Source organism: Suncus etruscus, chromosome 1 (assembly GCF_024139225.1).
Source record: "Suncus etruscus isolate mSunEtr1 chromosome 1, mSunEtr1.pri.cur, whole genome shotgun sequence".
In the NCBI taxonomy this organism is placed as follows: domain Eukaryota; kingdom Metazoa; phylum Chordata; class Mammalia; order Eulipotyphla; family Soricidae; genus Suncus; species Suncus etruscus.
In genome coordinates this window covers 76,929,192-76,950,239 of record NC_064848.1, presented here as the reverse complement: position 1 = coordinate 76,950,239, position 21,048 = coordinate 76,929,192, and the positions used below count along the sequence as shown (strand labels likewise).

At 39.9% G+C, this 21,048-nt stretch overlaps 1 protein-coding gene across 1 annotated transcript in view; it reads left to right on the top strand.

The window, feature by feature from the left end:
- ABCA1 (ATP binding cassette subfamily A member 1) overlaps nt 1-21,048 on the top strand; it is a 126,453-nt gene that overhangs the window by 7,301 nt on the left and 98,104 nt on the right. Inside the window, exons 2-4 of the mRNA XM_049770919.1 lie at nt 7,442-7,535; nt 12,377-12,518; nt 14,126-14,244. Coding sequence (XP_049626876.1) covers nt 7,442-7,535; nt 12,377-12,518; nt 14,126-14,244 — 355 coding nt within the window. The remainder of the gene's footprint in view (nt 1-7,441; nt 7,536-12,376; nt 12,519-14,125; nt 14,245-21,048) is intronic.

Genomic DNA, 21,048 nt, shown 5'->3' with positions numbered 1-21,048 from the left:
CCATGTGGGACACCGGGATTCGAACCAACCACTTTTGGTCCTGGATCGGCTGCTTGCAAGGCAAACTCCGCTGTGCTATCTCTCCGGGCCCAAATCTAAGTATCTTAAGTTACCAGAAATACCATCTATCTCACTGCCACTTTTTATTGTATTATCTTTACCACTGCATAATTTTCACCCTGTTTTTTTTCCATTATTACTAGCATGAAATTAAACAAAACTTCACATAATGGTTGCATCTCATTCTTTGGCAAAATAGCATTTTTGCATTGTTGGGGGGGGGGGGCCCAGTTTTGATTCCCAGCACTGCTTGCTCCACCAAACATGTCTGGGTATATTCCTTGAACACCAAGCAGGGAACATATAGTTCTTGAGCATCACTGAGGATAAACCCATGCCAAAAAATAAATTATTTTTCTTTTGGGCATAAAGTCTGTGATGATTATTTGGTGAAATATAGTATTTTAAATTTATTTTTGTTTTCTAATTAGTTTACAATATCATGGAATAGTTTAAGCAATTACCTTCACATCTATATCTATGTAGTTGTCACCACTCCCTCCACTAAGGTTCCAGTGTCAGCTTACTTCCTAAAATACTCCTGTACTAATTTCTCTCACTCTACTCTAGTTTCCCCCTGGTAATCAGGATAGCTTTTACTGAGTCTAGGATTGAGTTTTATTGTTTCTTGCTGTTTTATTGTTGTTTGCTTTAGTTTATCATATTCAAGTTATGAATGAAATGTTCATGTAAATGTCTTTTCCTCCCTAAATTATTTCATTTAGCATAATTATCTCAGAATTCAAACTTTTTAGTTCAGAGAAACCACTTTATCATTTTAATTAAAATGCATTTCAATTTAGGTGGTTTAATTAATTTTTTAAGGGTGATGTAAAGTGTTCAATAGTATATGTATAATAGTGTCTTTAGCTTGACTTCTGGGTATTTAGGTATAAATAATATGTCTTTATGGGTACGTCAGTGTTTTAATACCCCAGAGAGAAGTATGGAGATATATTTGGTTGGGCGGGAGTTTTTATGCTGCTAAGATCTGAAGGCCAGGGAGAGAACAAACATCTTATAGTTCATAGAAAAATCCCTCAAAATGATCTGATCCAAAATGTCAGTACTATTATACTAACTAGCATGACTCATTGAGAAACCCTCCTCAGAAAGTGCTGGCTTATATTGTCCAAAGGGAAATGCAAAATAATGTTTTCGGGAGACTAAGACAAACTCAGTATAGCCATTCATGTAAACACCAGAACTATTATTTTAATATCCAGTACTAAGAGAGAAAGCTTCTGAATTTTTTTACTTGGGTGAGAAACACCTTTAAAAACAGTGTTCCTCTCATCTGCCTTATTACTTGTGTGGGTAGAGAGCTGTGGGTGACTATTACCAAAGAAAGACTATAAGACTCTTCATAAGAAAATGATAGCAGTCACACATCAGTTTAACTTCCTAGCTAAATATTTAAGAGAGATTTTGTGAAGGATGATCTAAATTTAATCTAATTTGATGATGGAATTATCAGAAGATGAATTAAGTTTGTGTGGGAGTGGTGGAATCAAGAACACTTGAATTTGGAAGGTGAATTTTATGCTTAGTAACAAAATAACTTTAGAGGGGCTGGAGCAATAACACAGCAGTAGGGCATTTGTTTTGCATGTGGCTGACCCTAGTTTGATCACAGCATCCCATATGGTCCCCTGAGCCTACCAGGAGTGATTTCTGAGTGCAGAGCCAGGAGTAACTCCTGAGTGTGGCCAGGTGTGGCTCCCAAACCAAACCAAAACAAAACAAAAACCAAAATAATTTTAGAGGTACAGAATGGAAGAGCAGAGATTACACTCTTTCTTACAAGTTTTCTGTTTTAGGGATGGATCTTGAAGGTGGTGCTCTGACATATGTAAGTGTCAATTCAAATCGGGCCTCTGCTAGGCTAAAAAATTTAGGTGCTATGGTTAGAGTACACAGGATATGATTAGATGGAGAGCATGTTCTCTCAAGCACTCAAGAGCAGGAGCTAATTGAGTTGAGCTCAATTATTTTGACTTTCGATTTTTTTTTTTGGGGGGGGGCCACACCTGCCGGTGCTCAGGGACTACTCCTGGCCGTCTGCTCAGAAATAGCTCCTGGCAGGCACGGGGGATCATATGGGACACCGGGATTTGAACCAACCACCTTTGGTCCTGGATCTGCTGTTTGCAAGGCAAACACCGCTGTGCTATCTCTCCGGGCCCAACTTTTGATTTTGAATTCCGGATTTGCCACTTGCCAACCTTATATTAACTCTGAATCTCAGTTTCCTTATTTACAAAGTGGACATAATTTCATAATCTTATTTATAATGAACATGATAGTACTATCATTATATATAGTATCATTAGATATATAATATTAATGGAGTTATTTGAAGATTAATTGTAAAACAGAACACAAATGAAAATGAACACAAATGAAAGACATAATTATTAATAATGATTATTTTATTTTTTTTTTTTTTTGGTTTTTGGTTTTTGGGCCACACCCGTTTGACGCTCAGGGGTTACTCTCCTGGCTATGCGCTCAGAAGTCGCTCCTGGCTTGGGGGACCATATGGGACACCGGGGGATCGAACCGCGGTCCGTCCTAGGCTAGCGCTGGCAAGGCAGACACCTTACCTTTAGCGCCACCGCCCGGCCCCATGATTATTTTTTAAGAAGTTTTCTTAGCTGATTTATCTATTAGATTCCAAAATGATAATTTTTTTTCCTTTCTCATGGGAAGAAAAATTGACTTGTTCTGATCAACAAACAGAATCTTAATTCATTATTTTTTTGTTTATTTGTTTTTGGACCATACCTGGTGATGTACTCCTGGCTTTGTGCTCAGGTACTAGTTCTGGTAGCATGGAGGACAACATGGGGTTCCAGAGATTGAATCCAGGTTGGCTGTGTTTGCAAGGCAAGCTCCCTACTCACTGTACCATTGTTCTGGCCCATGTAGATCCCTAATTAAGTGGTCAGGATTCAGCCTACCCTACAGAATTATTGTGAGAATTAAATAATAGATGTGAGATTTACAAAACTCAGTGGATGTACTAGGTGATTATAACTGATTCTAATTAACCTAAATCTAAATCTTTTGAGTTTACTTTATCCTTTGGGACTGATTAATGCTTTTAGAGCATATTATCTAGTTAGAAAAATGGGATCATGTGCTGTGTCAAGTAGAATTTTTTGTTACCTGGCCTTCCAGGCTGGACAGAATGAGCTGCTAATCAGCCCGGTCACTGACTAGCCCTGTGGATTACTTTTCCATTAGTTTTAATGTTGTCATATATACAGTGGAGCCAGTAATGTTCATCCATTACAGAGTTGTTATGAAAACTATATGAAATTTTCCATATGTAATATGCCTACTATATTTTAGACTCAAAATAAAATGGTAGCTATTGTTTATCTTTAAAGTAAGAGGGTAGGCTAGCCTTGCAGGTGGCCAATCTAAGTTAGATTTCTAGTACCTACACAGCCCTCCAAGACTATCAAGAGTAATCTCCTGAGTGCAGAGCCAGAAATAAGTCAGCCCTTGGTACCAGTGTACCAGCAGGTGTGGCTGTAAAATCAATTAAAAAATGTTCAAGGAGAAGCTAAAGAGATAGAGAATATAGAGAAATTGTACAACAGGTAGGATGCTTGCCTTGCATACGGCCAACCTGTGATTAGATTTTGATCCCCTACACTACATATAGTCCCTTGAACACCACTAAGAGCACAAAGCCAGGACTAAGCTCTAGGAGCTTAAAATGTTATGCAAAATAGCTCAAATGGTAGCTTCAGCATTTCAAATTTGATGATTGCTTAATTCATATGTATATGAGTTACATATATTATATATAATATACCACATATTATATATAACATAATATATATTATATATAGATTTGGGGGGGGCACATTTGATAGTGATCAGCGGTTACTATTGGCTCTGCATTCAGAAATTGCTCCTGGTAGATTCGGGGGACCATATGGGATGCTGGGGATTGAACCCAGGCCTGTCCTGTGTCAGCCATATGCAAGGCAAACGCTCTACTGCTGTGCTATCACTGCCCCTAATTCATATTTTTACATTATGCTTTTGGGTTTTCTGGGTCCATTATTTTTTTACTGAATTCATTCATGGTCAACCCATGTTTAAAAAGTTTTATTCCTTTCTGTGAATCTGTACTTAAGTGGAGGACTTGAAGAGGCAAACTGAGAATAACATAAGGACATTAGTCAAAGGCCTTAGACATTTCAGTGATATAGAGGTGAGGAAACTATGTACATAAAAACCATGAGTCCACACGAGTGTAAATATATAACCCAAACTCTATTGTATAAATTAAAAATATATTTGTAAGTAATTTTATGTACTTATCTATGTAGTACACAAACAATATTATAATGTTGAATAATATAATGGTACTTGTATTGTACAGATATTGCTGTAATGACTATAAAATATATTTAGTAGATATACCCACATTCTTTAATTTTTCTGTTTTTATGGAATTGTTCCCAATATTTTAGAATGAATAACTTTATGTTTGTAGTTTTAATTTATATTTGGTTCCATGGAAGAACTGCAGAGATTATTACTTGGCCAATGGGTATGTACATGACATTTTTTTTGGAGGGGTCACACCCAGTGGCGCTCAGGAGTTACTCCTGACTCTGCACTCAGCATTTCCTTCTGGCAGGCTCAGGGACCATATGGGATGCTGGGAATCGAACCTGGGTTTGTCTCAGTTCAGCCCTATACAAGGCAAACATCCTACTGCTTTGCTATCACTTCGGCCCCTGTACATGACTTTTTAAATATATATGGTGAGATTGCTTTACTAAAGGACTCAAATGAGTTATTTATTTTTTTTATCATCTTTATATTCAGTTCATTCTCTTACTTACTGAACAGTTTTTTTAGTCCTTATCATGCATGTGACAGACTTAGTGCAAAGATTTTCCTCAGGGGAGAAGCTCTGGGTTAGGAAGAGGCGATAAAAGCACAGAATTTCTGGGATGCTCTCAGGAGGGACTTCCAACTCAACTGCCAGATGAGGCTTGGAGTTATCAATGTGTTGCCTCTTTGGGATGATTTACAGATGGGCATAATAAAAGCATCCATGTCTTTGGTGTGGAAACCCCCGTGTCAGCATGCTTTCTTTGTGAGAGAGACCCTGGTGTGTTTTGGATCCAAGACAGTTTTTTATAATTCTATGGTAACAAAATCTTTTTCCTCTCTTGTGGTTGCATGAAAGAAATAATACGTGCTAATTATGGAAAACTTAGAAGATATAGGAAAGCATTTTTAAAAATTGACCATGGTCTTGTCACCCTAGGACATCCTCTGTTTTCATGTTTCTTTCCAAAAGGAACTCAGGACTGCAGATAGGGTGCTTGTTTTGCATGCATCAGATCCAGGTTTGATTCCTGCAACCCATGTTGTCGCTTGAATCTTGCCAGTAGCGATTCCTGAGTACAGAGTCAGGAGAAGGCTCTGAGCACTGTCAGATAGGACTCAAAAACCAAAACCAACAACAACAACAATAACACCAACAACAAAGACTTAAAGAAGAGTTTATTGTAGAACCATGACAAAGGAACTTTAGTAATTAAAATAGGTTATTGAAAATACTTGAAAAAATACAAAGAAGAAAGAAGCAAAAGCAAACTATAATCAGCAGAGCAGAAAGTTTTAATGAAGATTTGAAAACCAAGTGACCATTTAGAATCTTATTAAGTGATTATTAAGAAATGTAAAATGCAAATACATATTTTGAATAATCTCAGTGTTTTTAGAAAATAATATTTATATCTGCATTAAAAAAGACCATAGATTAACAGAACCACTGTGGACTCAATTTACTAGGAATTATGTCTGGGAAGTAGGATTAAGGGTACTTTGATTTACCTTTTCTTTTTGTTTTCCTCTACTCCTTCAATTTAAAAGTTTCCATAATAAAAATACATGGATTTGAGATTCAAGAAAAGTCCTGTTTATAGAAAAGGAATGATTTCATAGAAATTCTGTTTAAATTTAATTCTCTGAAACCACACTAATAATTACTTTCAAAGAGAAGCCTTGCCTCTCTCTTCAGACTCTTTGTTGATCATGTTAATTAAAACATCAGGGTATAGTTATGAAGAAAATAGAAGAGTCAAGGGACTTTGGACAATGAAATGTGAGGTCCAAACACCAACAGCTCACTTAAATGATGTGTAATGTTTTATTCTTTCTCTCTGCTTATTGTTTTCATATACCTCATTGAGGTGAAGTGTTCTCTCTGAGAAACCTTATTGCTTAAACCAAGTAGATCATGTTTGAGTTCCAATGCCTTCAAATTTAATAAGAAGACTCGAGGATTAGAAGGATGCTGACTTAATCCATGTCTTTTCAGTTTGGTTACACACAAGTCAACATGAAACTGTGTCTAAATTTCCATTACCTTGCCTTCTTCTTGTCCTTGTGGTAGGGGCACATTTTTAGATATCTTTAAGAAAGCAGAATGGAAAGGGGGAATGAAATGTGGGAGATAAGGGAAAGGGGCAATAGGTATGGTAGAGGATGGAAAGCAGACTTTGAATGATTATAACAATGTCATATTTGTAGATGCCAAATGATAAGCTTGATAAAAACTTTCTCTTAACTTCTCAGTGCCTGAGTTTCATCATCTCTAATGTGATAATTACTATATTTTATGGATGTCATGAGTTTTACCTCACAGTCACTGGATGACTTTTGGTTATCTGCAGAAACATCTTAGTCCAAAGGAACTTCATGTAGGCGGTTGAGCTTTCTAACCATTAATTAAACCATTTCTAGCATTACTTAAACATACTAAATGTTATAAATTAATATTACCTTAATAAAAACTTAAAAATATATAAAAAAAAAACAAATAAAGGAGCAGAGATGAAGTATATTCAGGACATCAAGTTGCTTGGGCCCTTTGCATTCAACAAAAGGTCAACAACAATTACAAACATCACAAGCTGAGGCTTGGAATGCAGAGCTGACTTGGACCCAGTACCTATCTTTAAGATGCTATTAATGCAGTGGTGATGAAATATCTGGCCTCTGACATTCCAGAAAATAGGGTTTTGAGAGTAGTATCTAAACATTACATACAGGAGGAGGGCTTCTAACTCCTGAGATTTTAATGAAGAAAATTATGCCTGATTTGATTTTGAAGAAGGAATAGAAATGATCCAGATGAAACAGACTGGGAAGTATCTTCTCATTTTTAAGGAGAACACAGAGGCATAAAATAGTATATTCATGCAAAAGAACTGCCAACAATTCAGTGTTATAAAATAAGAGCCTTGGGAGAAAGTAGAGAAGTTGATTAGCTGCCTACTAGCCTTAGCAGCCATTATTTCTGTATTCACCGTTATCTGTCTTGCTTCCCACTTAGTGTCAACTGCTGCTGGAAGTGACCTGGCCTTTGTTTATCTTCTTCATTCTGATCTCTGTTCGGTTGAGCTACCCACCCTATGAGCAACATGAATGTGAGTAATTGGGGTAACCTGTTGGAGACTCAGCATTGACAAACAAAATCCAGGCAGTAGGCATGAGTTAAATTTAACTTTTCTTGAGACAATACTTTTTTTCTTTCTTTTCTCTTCTTTTCTCTTCTTTTCTCTTCTTTTCTCTTCTTTTCTCTTCTCTTCTCTTCTCTTCTCTTCTCTTCTTCTCTTTCCTCTCCTTCCCACCCCTCCCTTCCCCTCCCCTCCCCTTTCCTTCCCTTCTCTTCCTCTGGGAATTGAACCTGGCCTCCCTTTCCCTTTCCTTCCCTTCCTCTGGAGATTGAACCTGGCCTCACATATGGAAAACAAAGTTGTCCAATTGAGTGACATCCCTGGATCGTAAGATGCTATCTTTAGGGAACACTATAAATGGAAATGGCTTAGAACTAAAAAAATCTAACCTTATAATTTTTTTGATAAGGCGTGAAATTAGGAAATGATGTTTAGTCTTAGTGGTTGTTGATTATAATAGTGATAATAGTAGCCAACATCTGTTTCCTTCATTTAAAGCCATGAAAATAAATAACCTACTGATAGATAGTGCAGAAGGTTATGATTAAAACAACACTCCAAAGCAGTGCCTTAGTTCTACTATCTTGTGGTCCTTGCCAGTTTCTTTTTCATAGGTACTGTACCATAGTACACAGCTGCACATCATAGAGCATTTCATTTAAAGCTGCCTTTGAATAGGATTCAGATTGCTTGACAATTAATTTTATTCTCATAACAAATGTGTTCAGGTTACTTTCTTAGAGACTTTATAGTCCCCTTGCATTGAATTTTTAAGAAGTAAATTGGGCTTCAAGAAATGCATGGGCGTGTCTACAGACATATGTAGTAAGAGATTAAAAAAAAAGCTTAAGTTACTTACTTGTATCCACATTATATGTGTTTTTCTGTGGCTTTTGTTTTGTTTTGTTTTTGTTTTTGTTTTTTGTTTTTGGGTCACACCCGGTGACGCTCAGGGGTTACTCCTGGCTATGCGCTCAGAAGTCGCTCCTGGCTTGGGGAACCATATGGGACACCGGGGGATCGAACCGCAATCTGTCCAAGGCTAGCACAGGCAAGGCAGGCACCTTACCTCTAGCGCCACCGCCCAGCCCCTTTTTCTGTGGCACAGAGTAAGTGCCTATAGCAGGAGTGGTCACAACACACTTTAGATGTCAAGTTGCCTTGGTTTAAATCCTGACTTCATATCCTTTTTGGAAAACTTTTCCAACACTGTCACTTTAACTTAACTTCTCAGTGTCTGAGTTTCATCTTCTCTGAAATGGGGAGTAATATTAACTACATTTTGTGAATGTCGTGTCACCTCATAATCATTAGATGACTTTTTGACTGATTCTGCAGAAACGTCTTAGTTCAAAAGAACTTCATGTAGGTGGTTGAGCTTTCTACTATTAATCAGCACTGCTCGCACCCCTAGTCTTTGAGGCATTCAGGATGTAGTTTATCAGAAAAAAGTTGGGGTGGAAAATCACCTTTTTTTTTTAAGAGGTCACCCAAAGCAGTGTTTGGGGCTGGGCACCCAGGGATACTCCCAGTTATCCTTTTCCTGACATTCAGAGCTTGGCTTGATGCTTAGAATTATCTAGTGTTGCTAAGGACCACCTGACATATACTCAGTGGGACCAGGAGAGATCATGTAATATCTGGGAGAGAATTTAGGGCCTCACATATACCAGGCATGGGCTAACTCTTTTGACCCATGTCCTTTACCCTGAAGTTACCTTTATCCCCTATGCTGGCCCCATCTCTCTCATAGCTCATAGTAACAGTTATTTTTCTGTTATTATTTGCTCTTACTAAATTTAAAAATAAATTAGAGCCCTCTCCTAGACATTATTTTATAGTTCACTAAAAAAAGGAAAGAAAAAAACACAACAGAAAATGAAATCTGTACTTAGTGGACTTAGAAGTAATTCTGCTTTCTCTTTTGGTACCTAACGAGATTTAGCTGAGTTATGAGAAATATGAATTTGATTTCATTTAGATATTTCCATAAGTACCACTGAAGATGTTGAAGGAAAACTAGCTTTTTCATCTGTGAGAACCTTATAAAGTTATTCTCTTTAAGCTTTCAAAATAGTGTATTCAAACAGCCTGGATATTAGCATTTAGGTTTGTCAGGAGGACTGGTCCATGGTAGAAAGCTTGCCACAAAGCACAGGGGAGTGCAGTTAGGGCATTGAAGGGACTGCTTTAACATTTAATATTAGGGAATAATCACTCTAGACAAGACTTGGATGCTGAAAGGGGGTAGAGTGATACTCCTTCAGTAACCATATTGCAAATCAGTGTTCAAAAAGGTAAAAAGGCAAGAGCAAGAGTGAATGAGTGAGACAGACAGACAGATAGACAGACAGAATATGTCTGCCATAAAGGCAGGCAAGGTGGAGAGGGCCAAGGTGGGAGGGCCAGAAGCAAACTAAGGACACTGATACACTGGTTAAAGGAGGGGGGTTGGGCATTGTATAACTGAAACTCAAATCATGAACATCTTTGTAACTATATCTCATGGTGATTCAAAATAAATTAAAATAAATAAATGGGGTTTGCTCTATCACTTGCCAAGATTGTGATCTTGGTCAAATTGTTGAATCCTAATCCCTTTGACTCCAGACCATAGATTCTCCGAGGAGTAAAATTTTTATACCTGTAAAAGGCAGATCTTTAATCTTCCATTTATGCAAGTCTTATAGACTTGCTCTCTATTCTTACCTCCTTCTAACATCTACCTAAAAGGACACAGTGCACAAGTGAAGCTTGTCAAGTCCCTTGTCTCTGGAAACAAAAGATTGGTGACTAATTCTTAGCCACTATCTTTCTCAGTGTAAGCCTGAGCCATCAAGGTCCTGATAACATCTCTGGATTTTGAGTGACCATTATGTTATTTGGCAATCTTCCTGTGGACCCCAAAGTTAAGACCTCAACATGCTTTTGTTTGTAAATAAGCTGGGACAAAACCTAGATGGAAAAGTCTTTGCTCAACACAAAAATTGCCTGGCCTTGTGTTGCTTGGATTAGTACACCTAGGTCTTGGTTCTAATCATCCAAGGAGATTAAAGGGGAGAATCCCTTGGTCCTTCAAGTATTTGGTTGGGTTGCATAAATCTCCCTTGTTTAGGCAAGGGATCTTGTTTGGTTTTCCTTGAAATATTAACAGGAAGATAAGTAGGCTAACTAAGCAAATGTTCAAAAGGCCAGAGTCCCTGTAGAGGGTGATTATATCTTGTTACATCCTTCTTTGAAAGCTGCCTTTCGGATTGGAATATGGGTAGAAGAGAAAGATGAAAATAAAAGGCCCCCCACTGAAATGCAAGCATTACAAGTTGTGCCTGTAGTTAACTTCTAAGAAGAGTCTCTTAACAATTTGCATGGAAATAAACCGATATATGACAGTTTCAGTTTAGGAGGTAGGTGCTAGCTCTAAGTTGGAAGGTATGTTGCTGACCAGGTAAGAGTAGAGAGTAGAGTTAGTCATCTTGTGGGCTCATCACTCCACATCTTTATCAAACCCACAGACTCATGGCACTTTATCTCAGGCTAGGCACTCTGCCTAAGAATTCTTAAGATGCACACTACAACTTTGTAAAGTAGATTGCCTTTGTATACCCACTTGACAGGAAATGAAGAAACTAAGGATTCCAGAAAGTTATGACTTGTCAAAGGTTCTGCTTCATAAGTTGTGGAATTATGCATATTTTGGTTAGCCTATTCCTAAAACCTGTGAAGCTATATGGTTCTTTGCTTCCTAAAGACTTGAATCTTAGTGGTGGCTAAGTAATTAGGGGTTCACCCTGGCCTTTTCTCCAGAGGAATTCATACATGCTTGGTCCTTGTGTTAAGAGCCCTTGCCTTGTAGATACATTTAATTTGCTCCTCATGTGCAGTCCCCGCAACTGACCGAGACACACCCAAACTGTGCTTAGGATACTGGAGACCAGAAATGGGGGGTGGGTGGGGGGAGAGAGAGAGAGAGAGAGAGAGAGAGAGAGAGAGAGAGAGAGAGAGAGAGAGAGAGAGAGAGAGAGAGAGAGAGAGAGAGAGAGAGAGAGGAAGAAGAAGGAGGATAAGAGAAGAGAAGAGAAGAGAAGAGAAGAGAAGAGAAGAGAAGAGAAGAGAAGAGAAGAGAAGAGAAGAGAAGAGAAGAGAAGAGAAGAGAAGACACAAATTCAGGACCAGTGAGGCTTTGCAGATGACTTCTAGCCCCAAAGCATTGTGTTTATCAGATGTTTTGGAGAAACTTGTGAGCAGGTAGTAGAGGTTACCCTAACATGATTGACCAACAGAAGACAGAGCCAGAGGGGACTGAGAAGAGTTAGAGAATAAAGGAGGCTGCAGGAATCAAGATAAAAGTGCTGGAATTGGAATCATAGAGATAAGGGATCCAACTTTCTCAGTCCTACCCAATGGTTTCCCAGGGTTCATCAAACTTTAGTTTAGTGTGGGAAGGAATTGGATTAGGTCACTCACAGGACATCTCTAGATGAAGTAAAGATGACCACAATGACACAATGACTGATAACTTACTGCATACTGGGCACTGTCTGCACTTGATCTATTCAGTCCTCTTGTCACTTCTCCAGGATTGTATCATGGCTCTCTTTCAACAGATAATACCACACAAGTTAGGAACCAAACTCAGAAGCCAGGTTTCTCACTCTGAAGGTGGCATGTCTCTGGCAGGTGGGGATAGAGCAAATATTTATGATGGAGCCAAGAGATATGAAGGAAGAATGAGGTAAAGGTTCTTAGGAGGTGCTGGAATTACTTCAAGGAATTAATCATTCTCTCTATGTTTTTCTTCTCAATTTCAACAGGCCACTTTCCGAACAAAGCCATGCCCTCTGCAGGGACACTGCCTTGGATTCAGGGGATTATCTGTAATGCCAACAACCCCTGTTTCCGTTATCCTACTCCTGGTGAGGCTCCTGGGGTTGTTGGAAACTTTAACAAATCCATGTAAGTACCAGATGACCAGATCAGATTTTCTTTCTCAGACGTGGATAGTTTTCTTTCCAGAGAATTTTAAATGTATGGACTAGAGTGAAGTTGTTTTGTAAAGGTTTGCTGCAGAATGAGGGAAGGGAGAATTGCCTCTTAAGATTTGGTGTGTTTTTGAGTAATGTGAATGCAGCCCAAAGCCATGTATTTGGGGCATTTTTTTTATCCTAGAATGCCTGGCAAGTGGGTGTGAAGAACTAGCACAGCACGCCTAACTGGTGATCAGCCCTTTCAGTGAGCCCACATTGGCCTTGCACGTGAGATAGCTGGCTGAGCTAGGGATAGGTGTAGTCGAGCTATGCATGTTTCCCTGATGGGCTGCAGTTCCAATGGCAGGGGCCCTCTTTGCTGCCAATCCCCTCTTAGCTCTATGACTGCTCTACAATACTGCTTAATGCTGTCTATGGGCCCTGCATGTGCTCCCAGAGGACTAGGGTGCTGCTTTCCCTATTTTTGCATCCCTGGCTCTTGACTTCAATACAAGACAGAAATATTTCTCAGTATCTACTGAGGAATAAAGATTCTCTAAATTCACAAGACCATGACATATGTTATGATGGATGAAGGACTGAAGGAGAGGTATCCAGACAATTTTAGGAAACTGCAGCTGGACCATGTGGGGCCAATTAGTATGCTCAGAAACCTGACACTTTGTAGCCTTTTTTAATGCAAATAAATGAAAAAAAAATCACAGCAATGTTAGTTTAAAACGGGATGCAAATCAGGTTAATTTTTTATTTATAGTTCCCTTTTATAACTTACGATTTAAAATAAAATTAAAACATGATGGACAATTGTCACATCACAGATAGAAATTGCTAGCTCCTGGGCTACTTCCAGCTTCGTGCTAAGGGATCACTCCTAGTGGTGTTTTGGGTACTACATGGTGCTGGGGATTGGATCCAGACTACCTATATGCAAAACATCTGCTCATATTGCTTCCATCCAGAAATTAAAACTATTTTGTAGATGCCTAAGAGTAGGTATTGATGCCACTTGAGTAAGACAGTCTGGGGTATGGTCTGTCTCTGTGTGTGTGTGTGTGTTTGTGCGCAACATGTATGTGCGTGTGTCTTTGTGTCTGTGTGTCTGTGTCTGTGTGTGTAGTTCCTTCAGGAGAGGAGACACATGAGTTGTGAGTTGAAGGAAGGTGGTAGGATTTGACTTTATAGAAACTTGGAAAAGAGCATTTGGTGGGGCCGGGAAGGTGGCAGTAGAGGTAAGGTGTCTGCCTTGCAAGCGCTAGTGTAGGACAGACTGTGGTTCGATCCCCCGGCCTCTCATATGGTCCCCCCCAAGCCAGGGGCGATTTCTGAGCGCATAGCCAGGAGTAACCCCCGAGTGTCAAATGGATGTGGCCCAAAAACCAAAAAAAAAAATTATAAAAAAGAGCATTTGGCATAGGAATGTGGGCAGAGCGACATGAGGGTATCATTGAAGCAGGATGTGGGGGGTGGGGGGATGGATGCGTAGAGTTCCTGGCAGCTGCATGGGGTTATGGACCAGACAATTGGAGAGGCAGTCTTCCTAACAAGGGTTTTTTGTTTTCCTTGTGCTGCTTACAGTGTGTCCCGCCTCTTTTCTGATGCTCAGCGGCTCCTTTTGTATAGCCAGAGAGACACCAGCATAAAGGACATCCACAAAGTTCTTCGAACGCTAAAGCGGATTGAGAGTTCCAGCTCAAGTAAGTGTGAGCCTGCAGTGTAACAGGCCTAACTAGAAGTTGTCCTGCACTGGTGAGGCTTCATCATGCTTTTAACTCTTTCCACCTGGCTTTCCTCCTTCATGATGAGGCTGTAAAGCATTTGAGAAAAAAACTAGGGAAGCTATAGACTTCTGTCAGACAGAGCCTGAGTTCATTATCACAGTATGGCCCCTGAGATCTCTGTGGGTAGCTTCAGTGGCTCTGACACTTCCTGAGCAACATTGAATCATCCTGCACTGTAGGATCCAGCACCTCTGGAAGCAACTCCTATTAGAAAGAAAGAAGGGAAGAAACTAGGAAACCTGGGTGGCCCCAGCCCCAGAGAACAATGGCTGGGCTGGAAGTTAGGGATAGATAGATAGAGAAGGCTGCAAATTGCCACCACCCTCACTTTTTTTTTTAAAGTTGAGCATAGGGTGAGTGTTCAAATTCTTGGATAGAGACTTCAGTGCCTAGCAGAGCAATTATAGTTGTCCAGTGTGGGTAAGTAAAAGGCAAACATTCCTTTCTAAAAGGAAAAGGCAATTCATCTTTCCCCTAATCATTTGATTTTTGTCTCGTGGCCATTTGAACTGTGATCTTTAAAAAGAGAAAGCTTTACCTCTGACCTGGTAAATACCCAGGCACTTTATTGCATACTGTTGAGAGAGCTTGCAAGGAGCAGGCAGTTTGCCAACAGCGGCATCGGTTGTGGGATTCGCAGATCAACTTCTCTCTGGGGGCCTAGCAAGGGGGCAGGGGTGGTGGATCAGTCCACTGGGTAGAAGCTCTGTTGGTGTGCAAGGTCTGTGGAGAAATAGAAAAGCAGTAATGAAGCTGACTAAAAGTCGATCTGCTTTTTATTATCACCATGCGCCACTGGTTCTAAACAATGTCAGTGATAAATGACTTCCTATCGCCGACCAGCTGCCACCACTGCTCCCAGGGAAAGTACTTTTTCCTTGGTGGGGTGTGTGGGAAGGGCTCAGGGTGTGTGGTGTTGGCTGAAGGCTTCCAAGATTGTCATCTTGATTGAAGAAATGGTGTCTGGTGCTTGAGCTTGAAGCAGAGCCAGAGGTTTCTCTAGACATCCTCCTAGAACTGTGCTTTGGGCAGAAAAAGAAGTAGCAGTTAGAGGTGTTGAAGGCTGAGGAACTGAAAGCTCTGCGAGGGGGTGACATGGACTTGGTGTCACTTCATATTAGAGAGATGAGTGTGGCTGTGCTTGGTAGAGTTCACTCCTGGGCCACTTCTGACTGCATGGGTCCAGCCATCTGGTTGTTGTCTCTTTGTAACTGTAGGTCCCTGATGGTTCAAGTGACTGTCCCAGTGCAGAACAAAAAAGAGGAAGCAAGTGCCAATGAAAGTGTCCGGTCTTTTTGATTTAATTTGATTTATAGCACCAGCCTGAAGTACTCAGAGGTAGATTTTGGGCTGTTTTAGTAGCCTAGAAGGGCTCATAGCCTGGAGGAAAGAGGATCTTGAGATCTTCCTTAGATATCTGAACTTTGGGGTAAGAGTGATAGCACAGCAGTAATGTGTTTGTCTTTCATGCTGCCTATCCGGATGGACCTGGGTTTGAATCCCGGCATGGCATATGGGCCCCTGAACCTGCCAGGAGCAATTCTGAGTGCAGAGTCAGGAGTAACCCCTGAGTTCTGCAGGGTGTGCCCAAAAACCAAAAACCAGAAAAAAAGAAAAAAGAAAAAATAAGAAAAGAAACCTGGAACTTTATAACTGAGTAAGTTATGAAGTGCTTTGGTGCAGATTTCTCCTGTCTAACATGGGGGAATGATATAGGAGCCTATGTTAGAGACTTGTTTTGAGGAATAAATGACATAAACTAAACAGCACAAAGAAACAAAAGCACTTTTAGTGCTAAAAGCCCATTTCAATGGGCTTTCATGCATGTTTTTCATGAGGATACCTGTGTGCAATCCTGATACAGTGTGCTCTGGTCCCCTGCCAGAAGTGACCCCTGAGCTGAGCACTAAGTCAGGAGTAGCTCCTGAGCACTGTGAGGTGACTGCCAAACTAAAACCCCAAACCAAAATGTAATTCTTCTACTTACAAAAATTCTATTGCTTAACTGAATATGGTTATGGTTTCTTTGGAGTAGTGACATACTCATCCAACTATTTAACTTCTTGGAGCCTTAATTTTTGCAGCTATAAAATAACAGGTCACTCACAATATAAAATGTAAAACACAACATCTCACACCCAGTAGATGTTCACTTAATAGGATCCAGATTTTTCTTATGGGTCACTGATGCTCTGCTGAGCATCTGCCCTTGCTCATCTGTCTCTCAACTTTCCTGGCTAGGGAGAGATGATCTGCTGGAACCAATGTATTCAACAGAGTTCCAGATCTTAGGGGAAGCTGCACTGTTTTTTGCACTAAACACACAGCATAATTTTTGTCTTTGATTCACAAAAAAAGATGGGTTTGTGGGGAGATGCCATGCCAACACTATGTTCAAAAACTTTGCCCACACAGCTCTAAAGAGAACTTGTTCCTGGCTTGGTTATAGTAATTTCTTGCTTAGTCCACACTCCCCATTCACCCTATGCTGCTCCACAGCCATGAATCCAACTACTTCCCCATTTCTTTGCTTTGCTGCACAAAGCCAGAGGAAATGCACAATAAAGTCAGTGGCTTTGTGCTGAATTTGAGTGGTTGCACAAATTTAGAGGCTGGGGCCTATCTGTGTAGACTCCTGATTTAGGATCCTGTTATCTTAATAACAGTCAATCATGTTAACTATAATCTTACTGACAAAGTTATGGGTTTAGTCTGCAGTTATGGAACACAGGGATTGGGTTGGATTTTGAGCTGGTGGAGTCTGGAATCCTGACCTTTTCAGATTCTTCTACCACAAATCTGTTTTCTGAGGGGCCCCATCACTCACACAGCAATTCATCTAGAAGATGGACAGCCATAATAATCAGAAAACATTCACAATCATGTAACTCTTTGTAGTAATGAGGCTACTTCTATTTCCCTTGTATATTTAATGACAGTGCTTATGTTTGCACCTGTCTTCCTGAAGTCTTTGGATTTTCAGAGACCATGCTTCTTCTGGAATGGTTTCCTCTCAATTTCTTTTTGTGTTTTGTTTTTTGTTTTTTTGTTTTTTTTGGGCCACACCCGGTGGTGCTCAGGGGTTACTCCTGGCTGTCTGCTCAGAAATAGCTCCTGGCAGGCATGGGGGACCATATGGGACACCAGGGTTCAAACCAACCACTTTAGGTCCTGGATCAGCCGCTTGCAAGGCAAACACCGCTGTGCTATCTCTCCGGGCCCTCCTCTCAATTTCTGTTCTGCTTCGTTTTTTATATTTACTGTGCCTGTGTCTTTCTTGAAGACACTTAGTAGAAAGGGGCATTCTCTTCCCTAATCTGATCACTGTATTCCTGCTAATGAGATCTGAGAGCACATTGGGTTTTTTGGCAAGCATGTCACTTGGTCAACTCATATTCCAAGTTGAGTTAACCAGAATTACTGTTCTATATTTATTAATTGTACTGTTAATTTTTAATTTTTTGGGTATTTTTAGGCAACACCCGGAGACGCTCAGGGGTTACTCTTGGCTATTTGCTCAGAAATTGCTCCTGGCTTGGGAGACCATTGCAGTGCCCTGGGGATTGAACCGTGGTCTGTCCTAGGTCAGCATGTGCAAGGCAAAAGTCCTACCACTGTACCATGGCTCCGGCCCTGTGTACTGTTGGTTTTTTGATCTGAAAGATAAAATATCTTTTCTGGGCCATTCCCAATAAACGCCCCCCCCTTCAAAAAAAAAAGGTCTGAACCATTGTTCAGTCTGAGGATGTGGCTGCCCCAGCCCTGTGGTGTTAGGACCACCCAGACTATTCTACATTCTTGGCCTCCTACCAGAATTGTTTTTCAGATTTTGGTAGTGCAATGCTGCTGCTGCTGCTTGCTGATTTCTGTCACAGAGAAATTTGATAAATAGTTCACTGTGGGCCCGGAGAGATAGCACAGCGGCGTTTGCCTTGCAAGCAGCCGATCCAGGACCAAAGGTGGTTGGTTCGAATCCCGGTGTCCCATATGGTCCCCCGTGCCTGCCAGGAGGTATTTCTGAGCAGACAGCCAGGAGTAACCCTGAGCAATGCCGGGTGTGGCCCAAAAACCAAAAAAAAAGTAAAAAAAAAAAAAAAAAAAAAAAAAAGAGTTCACTGTGTTATTCCAGTCATTGATGACTATGGGACCAAGGCTGGGGGTTTAGATTAGTTTGCTGGAAATGAACAACCCTTTTGAACTCCAGCACTCACATAGCCAGTAACTTAACTTGTTACTGTGTTGGGCCATTCTACTTTTGTTTCTGTGATGTACTTGTAGGATTCATCTTGTTCTTTTCTCTAGTACTTGCTAAAATCATTGGAATAGCCATTGACAATTTGCAAATATAAAGCTTTTTACTCAAATAATCTTTTCAAATCCATGGTTTCTTGGGAATGGGTATTGTTTTGCTACCATATATTTGTGGAAATCTTAGAGGCCATTTATTTCATTTATTTAGGCAAATCAATTAATTGATTCAATTTTTAAGCCAGTGTTTATTGGACATCTAATATGTTTCTACTACTGATATAATTTTTGGGACACAGAGAGATATCAAAGAAATATGACCTATTATGCATATAGAATTTATGTTCTGGACAAGAGTCTGATCTGGAAGGGGGTGGAAATTACTTTCCCAAGGTTGTATCACCCCAAAGGGAATGAAACAGAACTAAATATCTGTGTTTTATAGAGTTCTCTTTCTGTGGAATTGTCTCATGCATGTTTTAATAATCATCCAACTGGGAAGGCCTCCAGTTTTAAAAATTAAGTCATGGACAAATGTAATTATCCTTGAAACTATCCTATGAGAAACCCAGCCACATAGAAAGCCTTGTAAAGGGCTATAATCCAGTTTTCTCATTGCCAAAAATTTTGAATTTTTCTTTTCCTAAATCTATAACTACACAGGCTGAATAGTGATTAATTTAATGTTTGAGAGCTCATGGAGAAACACTAGTTGTTCTCCTTTTGAAGGGCCAGCTCCCAAACAGTGCTCCAGGGCCCTGGGGACTACTTCCAGTGATACTTTTTCAGCTCTCTCAAGCAAATTAATGCTTAGGAATGATAATGTGGGGCTTCTCCAGCTCTGTGGTGTTGTGGACCATCAGGACCCTCCCACCAGTACACAGGGGGGCCACCAGAACCCCCTGGCAGTGCTCAGGAGACCAGGTAGTGCTGTGATTTAGCCTCAGGTCTTGTACTTGCAAAGCTTACCACTCTGACTGCTGAGCTATCTCCCTGGCCCTTCCATCATTCTTTTCAAGTTCCCATGGGAATACTAATGTTTATACTGCAAAATTTCTGAGAGTAGTTGGCACATGATAGAAGATTGGGAAGTTCAGGTATAAAAGGAAAAGCTTCAGACTTTAGGTAAAAATACATTTCTAGGACAAATTCAGGTTCTCCTCATTTATTTATGACTCATAAGTCCTTTTTAATTTTGACCCTCAGTTTACCTGAGAAATGGAGATGATCTTTTGTTTTAAATATAATTCCTTTATTTAAGTACCATGGTTACAAACATGTTCATAATTGGGTTTTAGCCATAAAATTCACATCCCCCTTTACCAGTGCAACTTACCTGCCACTATTGACTCCCATTTCCTTTCTTCCTCATCCTCTGCCTTTTGAGACAGGCATTGTATTTCTCTCTCTTTCATTGCCTTAGTAGTTGTTAATGTAGTTATTTCTTTAACTGCACTTACCACTCTTTGTGATAAGCTTCATGGAAATGATGATCTTGAGAAGATGGGACATTAGAGCAGATGATATCTGTGGATGACTGAGAAGTGGTATCTTAGTCCATGGATGCTACACAATAGATTTTCAGGGTTTGTTCAAATGCTGGGCCTCAATTTTCCTTCTCTCCAAATGAAAACTTGGAGGGGAGGACATTTGGGAGCTACCAGTGTCATTACAGAGTCCTCTCTGGTAGCCCTTAGAGAGCAGGCCTGGGCCTTTTTCTTTCTCAAGCATCAGTATAGCAGCTCACTCAGTGAATCTTTGTGGAAGAAGGTGAGAAAAGGCTGTCTTTTATCCTTTATTGGCTGTTTTATTTTATCTTATTATTATTTTATTCATTTATTTGGCGGCTTCTTAGGAAGTCCAGGGTCTCCACTCATTAGTCAGTCTTGGCCAATTATGGTGGCAGGGAGTTGAGGAAAGAGAATATAAAATTATTATCTTGTAAACATCCCCTGGGCAATATAGTTCAGTGTCAGGAAAATACACAAGGCAGCCAACTTGTATTGTTTCAAATTCCAGATCTGCTGCTAACCAGTAATATGACTCATATAATTTCATAAAATCTCAATCTCTTTGTCTCTGTTTCATCAAATTGGAGATAGTAATTCTTTCTTAGGGCTATGCTCTGTATGCGTGTGTGTGTGTACACAAGGGATACATGAACTAATAAACTCATGTATAATACACATAAGAATATGTATTATATAATATTATGTAACATGTATTATATGTCTACACAGTACATGCATATATTATATAACACACATGTACATTATATTATATAATGACTGTATGTACATATAACAACACTACATACATACAATAACTAAACATGAACTAATACATGAACTAATAACTAATAAGGGTAAAAACTTGTACGGTAGCTGACACATATTGAGACATTTTTATTTCACTGCATACAAACATAAGGCTGGTAATTTTGTTCCTTTTTTATGCACGTGAAGGAACTGA